Source organism: Sorex araneus, chromosome 2 (genome assembly GCF_027595985.1).
Source record: "Sorex araneus isolate mSorAra2 chromosome 2, mSorAra2.pri, whole genome shotgun sequence".
NCBI lineage: Eukaryota > Metazoa > Chordata > Mammalia > Eulipotyphla > Soricidae > Sorex > Sorex araneus.
Genome location: NC_073303.1, coordinates 328205004 through 328216288, shown reverse-complemented (window position 1 = coordinate 328216288; position 11285 = coordinate 328205004). Strand labels below are relative to the sequence as shown.

Genomic DNA, 11285 nt, shown 5'->3' with positions numbered 1-11285 from the left:
TACCTTTTTCTTGCCAAGGCTTTATTAATATCTCTGTTCCTTGCTACAGATTTTCCATCTAGGAAAGATCATAAGAGGCACTCACCTTTCCATTTCCATTTACCTATACTCCCTGAGATCAAAAGGCCATTCTTAGCATATGTTATTTTCCATTTGAAGCCCAGGAACCAGCATCCCACATAACTTTCCTTAGACTATTATGAAAGGCCACAAAGGGGCTCTTTTATGAGCCATAATAGCTCTATGTTTGGGAAAACAACCGTATGGCACCTTTACGTGTTGTACAAACATTAAGTCAACATAGAAAATGAGCTAAAAAGTAAGAAACAGGAAATTTCTATTACAATAAGCTAGGCATATTTTATTCATAAAATGACATTTGCATAAAGAGGTTAATCAGATGTTCCCAAAGAAACCTAGTGTATTAGCAGATACACCAGAAAAGAAAGGTAGCACATTTATAGGTTTCTGCCACATGACAGCAAGATACAAGGCTGGTAGTATCCATATTGGTAAGACATGAGTCAGATCACTTGAAATTTATAAGCACTGAGTTTACTTTTTATTTAGATATTTCCTATATAATTTTCCTTTCAAGCCCCATGCTTTACAGTACATAATATGACTAGAAGTCAACTTAAACTCATTCCTCACTGCCATGAGTTCTCCTAAAAAATTATGACTAATGTTTACTCAAATTTTATCCCCCTCTTTCACACCTATAGCCATTCTCCATATAAATTTATTTCATCTCTGCATTGTACAAGATAGTCTAATGGAGCTGATATGAAATTGCTTTTATTCATCTCTTATCAGTTACATCCATTCTGAAAAAGCAATAGAAACATAGAAGTATACAATAATATCAGTTCATGTTGTCTGCTGACAGTTTGCTTTTTAAAAAAATTACTGAACGTAGACATTAATATTCTGAAGTCAAAAGTTTTTTAACAAATGTAAGATTCTTTATCTGTCTTCAATAGCACCAACTCAATAACTGTTGTAAAGCCCAGGAAATGGGACTCTAAGGTCTCCAGAAATATGTGAATTACCCACACAGGAGTGGCGCAGAAGAGAAGTCTACAGCTGCAGTAGAGATGGCTTTATTCACAAACACTCATCTGTGCATTCACAGCACCCCACTGTTGTTTCCACTGTGTTTTTGTGCATCAGAGTTGAAAAATATGGCTTTTCCCTCTGTAAGTGCTTTTCAAGCTTTCTACAAATGGCTTTCATAATCTCAAAAAAGCAAATGAATGGGAAAAATTGCTGTGGGGAATGTACTGGTTCAAATTCATAGAGTGCAACACCAGATTTATAAGACCCAGCTCTCCTTCCAAGGATGTTGCACCACACACACACACACACACACACACACACACACACACACACAGAGCATCGTATATCTTGAGAATGGAATCTATAATTCTAGCTTCTCTTCATGGGCTACTGAAGAACTAAGTCATTTGCAACTCATGTATATAGGTGTACTTATTTCATTTAATATTGAGCTTGAAAAAAGAATGTCATATTTCCAAAGAATTTCTGCACTGAGTCAACACCATCAAACTGAAAAAATTAAAAGATTGGGTTCTTGAAAAACTAAATGCCCTTCCCTTATTTGACTTTTGACCTGAGTCCACTTTATAAAAGCCTTAATCCCAAATTTGAAGGTGATAGAAACTTCACCTTTCCAGCATGTCCTCTCAAATTATTATAAAGAACATATATTGCATTCTGTATTTCTCCACACACACACACACAGAGAAGACTGCTGGTTAAATTTTCAGAAAAAAATAATGCATAAAAGGCAAAAGTAAATAAACAAGATAATGGTTTTTATATTTTAAAAAACTTTAAAAATAAATTGCACTGTAGAACTACTTTTGCAAGTAAGATGTCTTGTCTGGCCCCACTCTATCTCAGAGGCACTGTGTTGATAGAAACAAAATCACTGAACACACTTTTTCAAACAGTGCTCAGCCAAGGGCTAGGGCAAACGCATTCTACTTCTAGGTGCCAATGACACTTTGGTTTGCTTTGCTGGCCACATTTTGGTGATGCATCCTATGCTAAGAGAAGGGCCAGAAACTAAGCGTGACGGGAGCCAAGTCCACAGTGTTATTTCTTTTCATGCTTCTTGGTCAGTGCCCCCACTCCCCGCTGGAAGCTGCCCCTGTGGTCACTGGCTGGCTCTCTCCCCTGCCCGCTCTCCCGGGAGACCTGCTGCACAGCTTGCAGGATGGCTTTCTGGACAATCTGCCTGCTGGCATTCTGCAGCTTCACCTCTTCAGGCTCATTTCCAGGCTTCTCACCTAGCCAAAGAGACGGAAGGGAGGCAAAAAGAACAGAATTAGTTTGAAGAATCACAACAGTCAAAAGTAGTGAGGGAGGATGGAGGATGGTAGTGAGGGAAGGAGAAAGCACAAGATGCAGGAATGGCCAGGTGGGCCATTCTCTGGGAACACCAGTCATGGTCTCCTCCTTCTTGACAAATCCCCATGTATTTACCCTTATTGCTCAATTTAGAGTCTCAGAATCCTCCTCTGTTAATAGATTCCTGGCTGGTCAATGAGGACCTCTGGGCAAGTTTTTGTAAAGGAAGAGAGAATCCTGTTCCCTTTGGTCTTTGGTACCTTCCTCTTCTTTCTGCAAGGGATGCAATCCTGAATGCTGTAGGTGCCACAGCACCCTATAGAAATCACAGAAACAAAAGTCAACTCTCAGTGTGGTTGGGGGTATAAAGGAGACCAGTTGGAAGGCCCTATTGAGCTTTAGCACTAAATTCTAGAAGTCATTGCGTGTGAGATGAACTCCTTTTTGGTTAGTCCACCATTAGATTACTTGTAGGCAAACAAATGCCTACAATAGAAATTATCTCACTGATGTGGAGAGAAGTAGATCATTTCTGAAGGAATAAATCCTAAGAATCCGCTCATTTCTTAGAATCTGTCTTCTAAGGTCTAGATCTGGGATTCATGAACTTTTTCTATAGAGCACCTACTTGACAGCAAATAGTTCAGACCCCACAGTTCATAAAATTTCTGCAACTGGGCCAGAAATATAGCTAAATGTTGGAGCATGTGCTTTGCATGCAGGAGGCTTGGGTCGGATACCCAGCACCACATAGTCCAGGATCAAATCCAGAGCACCTACGCTAGATTAGCCCCCGAGCACCACTAAGTATGGTCCGATGCACAAAACCATGCAGAACAAAGAGTCATAACGATTCATCTCTGCTGTTAAAATGAAATGAGCTACAGAAAATAAATAAATATATATGACTTAGTTCCAATATTTTTATTGAAAAAAACCCTAAGGGCTGCAGGCCAGATATGGTTCACAAGTTACAATGGTGAGATTTGCCTAATTGGAAAGCAAGTCAGTCTACCCGACATTGATTCTTCTCAGTTCTACTTGGTTTCATATGACAGTTATGGAATTCAGTGTGGTTAATTCTGGATTAATGAGGTGGAAGTGGATATCTGTTTAGTGAAAACATGTTACAGGGGGATAAAGGCCCTTGGCCTGCTCACTCCCTAATTCTGCAGCTCTGGCTCTAAGGTTTTTATTTTGCAGGGGCTCAATAACCAGAAGAGATAAAAACTTCATGATGAAAAATATTTACAGAAATTTGATAGGGAGAAAGAATCCTAGAATCCAACAACACAGAATCCACCAAACCAGTTTACAACAGCCCAACTCAGAGCCTCTTCCCTGGACCAGAGAGATAGTACAACCAGTAAGGCACTGGCTTTAAATGTAGCTACTAAAGGTTTCTTGGTCCCATGGACCCTCTGAGAGTGTTTCCTGAACACAGAGCAGGAGTAAGCTCCAAGCACTGCCAGGTATGACCCTCCACCATCCCCCAAAACCCTTTTCAATAGTCCCTTTCATGCTACAGAAAAATGTTGTCATGTCTTTAAAAAAAGTCTTATTTAAGGCACGTTCACATTCCATTTTCATATATTATGCAGCAAACTCAATCTAACTTATACACCGCAGAATGATAATGAACCTAACATTTTACTAAAGTAGAACCATGGAAAATTTAAATTCCACCTGCTTAAATATTTAGAATGATAAAGAAAATGGGCAACATTCCTTATTGAAAAGATATTTAAAATGTATATCATGAGAGTGGTTTTTACCCATATTGATTAACAACCAAATGTGGAGTTCATGAGAAAAAGCTAAAGAAATTTTGTCATTCTAGAAAACTAGACAGTTCTTATTCTCTTTTATATATAATCATAATTTATTATCATTTGTGTCTAACAATCTAAGGGATTTAAAAATTAACAAATAAAGCCAGATGAATCTATTCAGAACCAAAAAGTTCCCCCTACCCAAAGGCAGGATTAAATGATTGATATATACCAAAGTGGATTGAAGAATTTAGAACTACAATGTGCATCAGACAAAAATATTTTAATTATCCATATAAAATATAAATGCTAATTAAGAAAGAGGAGGTCATGGAAATAAAAACTTTGGGCTTGGGAACCACTTTGGACAAAGTTAGACTTCTGCCACTTCCATGCATGTTTCAGACAAGTCACCTCACCACTCCTCAAAGTCTCTCTAAGTCTATTTTAAAGATTATTGCTCCTCTTTTAGGATGAAATCAAGGGAACTGAGCTGTCTAATACATATTCAGAAGCTGTGTGGTTCCTTGACATACACTAAGCACTTAATAAGTGCACACTGTCATGTATTAGTTACAGTACCATTAACTTTTGCAATAGAGGAACAAAAATAAAATAGATACATAGGTAGAAAAGTTTACTATGCTACCACACAATAGCCCAGAGGCCTCCTGTGTGTATATTACTCTGATCTACTCAGTTGTCTATAAACTTCATTTGCACCTGATTTCCTATTTCCCACTCTTTTCCTATTATATAACCCTAATTGCATAAATGTAGCACTGTAGCACAGTCATCCCATTGTTCATTGATTTGTTCGAGTGGGCACCAGTAACATCTCCATTGTGAGACTTGTTACTGTTTTGGGCATATGGAATATGCCACGGGTAGCTTGCCAGGCTCTGCCATGCGGGCAGGATATTCTCAGTAGCTTGCCGGGCTCTCTGAGAGGGATGGAGGAATCAAATCCGGGTCAGCCGTGTGCAAGGCAAAAGCCCTACCCACTGGAGCAATAGCATGAATATAACTTGTTAAATAATATCCCATCTGCAGTTAGAAGGTAGTCAAAGAAAAAGTGGAAGGCAAGCCCTTTTCTTTCAAAGAACAGTAATTACAACAGCAACTGAGCAGCTGCAAGGATTTCTCTGCTCACATTCTATTAGGGGATGCTCAGACCATGGCCACATTTAGCTCAGAAGAGGCTGGAAATACAGTTGCAAACTAGGGAGCCATGTGTCTTATTAAAACTTATGAAAGTTCTAGTATTAAACAAAGAAACAATATTTTTAAAAACTTGTTTTCACTACAGAGAGGGAAAATTCTTACTTGTCCAATCTGATCCTCCTTGAACTGGGTCAACTATCATGATATAACAGTATGGACACAGTTCAGAAGGTTAGTGCTTGTTCCTAAAAAGAGTTTTTAGCTAAACTAGATGTGTGTTAACTCTAAACTGTCCTTCTGTGAAGCTATTTTTCCATCTTTGAATGGAATAATCTAGGAACTTAATTCTAAAGAATTAAGATGCCTTAATAGAGAGAGAGGGAGGAGAAAAATTTCTCTAATTTTAGCTGTGATTTAACATCTGAGCTAAACTGTCATGTCCTCATTCATTCATTACAATGAGAAATGGATTTTTTAAAAGTCAAAGGCAGTGGGTGCCAGACTGTGTTTAAAAGCTTGGGGCTTCTTGGTGAGTCACTGAGGACTGGCAAGCTTTGTTTACCCTTCACTGCCACTGCCACCATCACTCCAGGCTGTGCATATTTTTCTGCAGTGGAGGATGTGGAACACCAAGTGTGGCAACAGGCAGGAACAGATAAGAGAGGTATGAAAATTAAGGAGGAAGTCACCAGAGCACATAGCAAAGAATAAAGGAAAAGAAAGTTATGTAAACCAGAGGGACCTGTGTGTTGGGTTCTCTGACTTGTAAGGAATGATAGTTTCTTCTGTTGTATAAGTTCTATGGCTATTGGAACAATTACTAGGGGGATATATGCCTTATAGCCAGATACCATAAAAATTTAGTTGAGCCTGACATTACAATTCCGATTTTGGTAGAATCCAGTTTGGCTCCATTAATTTGATAATCTAGAATATCCTCTGCCATTAGAATATCCTCAATTCTCTATGATAACTACTAAGAATTCTCCTTGTCTTCCAGAGCATCTCTGATTTCTTAGCATTTACATACTCTTGTTTCTGCTTATTTATGACTTAAAGTGATCATGACTGCATACAATGCCATTTCTCTAAAGGCAGTTCAGCTAAGATTCTGTGTGCTACTGAGTCTTCCTGTATCTTTAGATGAAATCCTTGGGAGAGAACGTGAAACATCTACCATATCACCCTTAGAAAAATGCTTCCATGCCAGGTCACCTCATAGGCTCACTAAATATTTACTGCTCATAACTCATTCTAGCTCAATTATCTATGGACGGGGAGGGGAAATCAAGTGGTAAAACACAGCTCAATTGTGCAGAATAAACCACATGGGCCTCTTGGCATGGTGCATGGATAGAGCGGGCAATCATAGAACTGGCTTCATTCAGTGCCATAACCAACTATTGCTACTGTGGCATTCACCTGAAAAAAACAGGAGGAACAGTCTGGTAGAGACACAATATAAATACATTATACAGCTATGATTATAACCTATGGAAGGCAGAAATAGCCACATAAGTCCTCACTTTACCCATTTACTTAATGAATTAAATATTTGAAATTAATAAATCTTTTTCTTGCTGTGGGTAGCCAGTTGCCTAGTATTAAGTAATGCAGATGTCCTCTAGTCTCACTGGCATTTACAAGATCATTTTAGTATTTCACAAAATATGATGAATCTTTTTAATTCACTATAAACTCTACATGCCCAATAAAAATGTACCAAAGTCAAGATATAGAGTTATATGCTATAACTATATTCATCTCTAGTGTCTACCTCAGAGCATTACCTCCTTTACATATGTACACAAAAATGCACTAAACACACTTGCACAAACATTCACATACATACATGCACACACAAAAATAGAAATGCTGTGGTCAAACATCCATATAAACCCTGGAGACAGTTTTCAAGAGACTCTGCTGTGTTCTACAGTGTCCTGATATATTTAACTCTATTACATTCCAATAAAGTAGGGATTAGAAAAAAATCAGTACTCCAGTTTTTGAGGCAGAATCTTATTAGTGATTTTTCTATCCATCACACAGATAACACAATGGAGGTTATATCATAAACTGTGTCTCTAGTTTCCATTTATTTCCACTGGGTTACAAAACAGGTAATTTATAGATGTCCTTATAAACCAAAATATGTCTCCACCACCTGTGCCTAACCATATTCCCCAATGCACAGAGCTGAAGAAGACAAGGAGTCATTTTTCTTCTCTTCCACTCTAGATGCTTAAGACTCCGGAGCCAATATTATCATTCATCAATGACTAACATATGGAACAGAGACTAAGAACTAATCCTGTTCCCTTTATTAATGAACTGAAAGTCTATTTTCTAGCTCTGTAACTATAGGAATTTTCCATAAAAGACCAGATGTTAGACCTCATTCATCCACACCAACTGCTAATGAAGCCACTCTGGCTGCTCTACTTTGCCCCTAAGCAAGTGGAGCTATGTGACTTGCTAGTGATGTAAAGTCACAGCACTCAATGTCTAGCTGCTGCAAATCCCACCATGTCAAACAGTTTCAGAAAGCAACAGAGTCAATCAGAAACATCAGTTTAAGGTTTGAGATGCTTTTTAGGTTTTTAAGGTTTGAAATATCAGTTTCAAAATGTAATTTGAGATGTGGAAGGCAAGGCATGTATGGGCAACAATATGATACTTCTAAGTCATATTTGAGTGATAGACCCAAGTTATCATTACCATCCCTATCAAATTAGGTACAGATCATGAAAAATCATCTTTGCCTATAATGGTCAGGCATGAGTAATGATATAGAGTTCTTTAGCAAAATTTCTAAAGCATGGGGCTGGAGAGATAGTACAGTGAGTGCAATTGCCTTATACATGACAGACCTGGGTTTGATCCCTGGAAACTCATATTGTTCCCTGAGCCCTGCCATAAATGACCCCTGGCACAGAGCAAAGAGTAAGCACTGAGTACCACAAAGTGTGGCCCCGAATATAAAATTAAAATAAAATCCCAAAAGAACAAAGTAAGATGGATCTGAAAGTTATTTATTGAGCATAGAAGACGTGACCTGGTAGCGTGGTGGGAAGATGTTTCCTGGGGACTGGCAAGATGGAGGAATTTTAGGACACAGAATCTACCATAATGGTGGTCACCTGGCCCTAATGCTTATCTGTTCCCAGGACTTGTGTGGCTTTTTGTAGTGGGCGGCTGCTCAGGTGGCCATCAGTTAATTTTCCCCACCATATACTATTTGGGAGAAAGAAGAGACCAACCACCCAAGCTCCCTCAGATTCCTTCCAGGCAGTGAAGGGGAGAAGCTGACAGTGTATTAGAAACACACCTCCAGACTACCATAGGCACTATGAGGAAACAGTGTGGAATGACACTACGAGGAGTGGATGAAGATAGGCAACCTGAAGCCTCAATTATGAATACATAATCCCTCTGATAAAGACTTCAGACATGAAACAGCAAGGATGTTTAATGAGCTCAAAGAAACAGTGGAATGGATAGTCAATAAAATATAGGAGGAAATGAGAGTGGAAATAAGAAAACCACAAACAAAATGGTATTGATTAAAAATTTGTTATATGAAATGAAAAACTCATTAGGTGCCCTTAACAGTCGAGAAACAACAACTGAAGACAGAATCAGTGAGCTTGAGGATGAGATGCAGAAAACCTCCAGGGAGTAGCAGAGGATGGGAAAAGTCCTCAAAATAACTCAAGGGCAGAAGGGAGAACTATGGGAAGAATTTTGATGAACAACATAAGAATCACTGGAGTCCCAAAGGGACAGGGAGGCAACCTCAATGAAGTAGCAACAGTTAAAGACATCATTGCTGAGAAATTCTCAGAGCTGGATAACATAGGCATCCTGATCCTAGAAGCCCAACGGGTGCCAGCTTAAAGAAACCTTAATAAAACAACTCCAAGACATATCAGACTCAGAACAACGAACACCATAGATAATGATACTATAATGAAAGTAGCAAGATCAAAGAAGAAAATTATATACAAAGAAAATTATTTACTGATCATCTATACTCATGGTTCTATGGAGAGTAACAGAGGTCACTAAACGAAAGGATATCTTTCATTAATCATTCATTCATAAAAAGAGTACAGTGCTGGAGAGAAAGCTGAATTCATGCTTTGCATACAGGAGACTCAAGTTCAATCCTCGGAACTCTAGATCCTCCAAACACCACTGGGAGGCAACCCCTCCTAGCACAGAGCTGGGAGTACCCCCTGAGTACCACTAGGTGAGGCTCCCCATCCCCGCAAAAAGCACAGAGCTTTAACCATATGACAAACTCTGGCTTAGGCAACAGTAATAAATAAACAAGTGTCATCTAATAGATGACTCAGGTGTTACTCTAGTAGACAGGTTTAAAATGTTGAGCTGAGATAAATATCATGAAGGAGGCAGAGGGAGTCCTTTATTAGAGAAACTCATCTAGTCAGGAGATCAGGAAAGGTTGCCTGGCCAAATGGCATGACTTTTCTTATTTATCATAAAAGGAAGGTGGTGAAGTAGGAAGTTCTGACTCAGAACATGGGAAGTGCCTGAGTGGTACTCATGCACAGATGGAAGTTTGCCATAAGTGGAAGGGTAAGGGGAGGTCAAGTACAGAGAAGGGACCAGTATGACAATGAGTTGGAAATGATCACTCTGGCAAGAACTGAGTGCTGATAGTAGGTAAAGATATATATACAGTAATTTCTCAGTGTCTATATTGCAAACTGTAATGTTCAAAAGGAGAGAGAGAGAGAGAAAGAAAAAAGAAAGAGAGAGAGGGCAGGCTGGGGCAGGGGCGGGGGAGGGCTGGTGGGCAGGGTGATGGGAGGTAGTGGGAAATGTACACTGGTAAAGGGATGAGTATTGGGACACTGCATGACTGAAACTCAATTGTGAACAACCTTGTGACTGTATCTCATGATGATTCAATTAAACAGAAGATTTATAGATAGATAAATACATACATAGACATAGATACATAGATATACAGGTACATGATAGATAGATAGATGATAGATAGATAGATAGATAGATAGATAGATAGATAGATAGATAGATAGATAGATAGATAGATAGATAGATAAAAGAAAGGAGGCTAACAGAGACTGTAAAGGTCCTGGTAGGCTGGGAAGTGTTTAAGTCTTTTTTTTTTCTGAATAAAGTTATAGTGTGTGGGCAAACTGTGCTATGCAGGGCAGCAGGAGGAGTCTGAGATGGATTATGATGTTACTGAGTAGGACTATCTAGGATTGGCGCAGGCCTTGAAAGATGGATAAAATTTGGGAAGGTCAGTGTGAAAGAAAGGGTGTAATTCTTTCCCTGGCCTTAGAGGACAGGACAGATATGTGGCTCACTGCCTCCGTGTCTCACAAAGCTTTTACTCTGTGCACTCCTGCATTATTTTCTAACATAATTTAACGTATGTCATGTCACTGGGCTGATTTTCTCTTTTTAGGAAAGCCATAGGAAACTGTGCCACCAGATCTCCCACAGCTGCCACCACAGTGACTCACCCACTGGTCCTGCTCTATTGATTCACAACTAAATCTCTGAGGAGATACAAACCAAGCAGCTAAAGTTTATGGACATTGCAGTCCTTATGGCTGAAAACTCCCTTGTGAGGTTGGTGGCCAAGTGCCCACCCTACCAAAGCCCCAGCAGCCCCACCCACACCCGACGGCTGCAGCCATGCCGAGGCTCTACTTCACTGCTTCATGAATATTCTCTACAGAGATGTCAACCTGTAAATAATGTCAGGTCCTTGGGCTCCCAGGCTGAGAGCTCTGGTGTCTTCTCAGAGTTGGGGTGGGCAGTCTCCCCACTAACTCCCACACTCCAGAAACCTGGCAGCCATGCCCACCTCCCATATCCACAGCCATGTCCATTCACTGTCTCAGATCCTGGATCCTAAAGTCTCTGTAACCTTCTAATCCTTCAATACTGAAATTTCAGTACAGACAT

The 11285-nt window shown here is 39.5% G+C and overlaps 1 protein-coding gene across 1 annotated transcript in view; it reads right to left on the bottom strand.

Moving 5' to 3' along the window:
* Positions 1-366: 366 nt before the first annotated feature.
* The window catches only part of AKAIN1 (A-kinase anchor inhibitor 1), a 62459-nt gene continuing 51540 nt past the window's right edge, over positions 367-11285 (bottom strand). Inside the window, exon 2 of the mRNA XM_055127384.1 lies at positions 367-2315. Coding sequence (XP_054983359.1) covers positions 2122-2315 — 194 coding nt within the window. The 3' untranslated portion in view covers positions 367-2121. The remainder of the gene's footprint in view (positions 2316-11285) is intronic.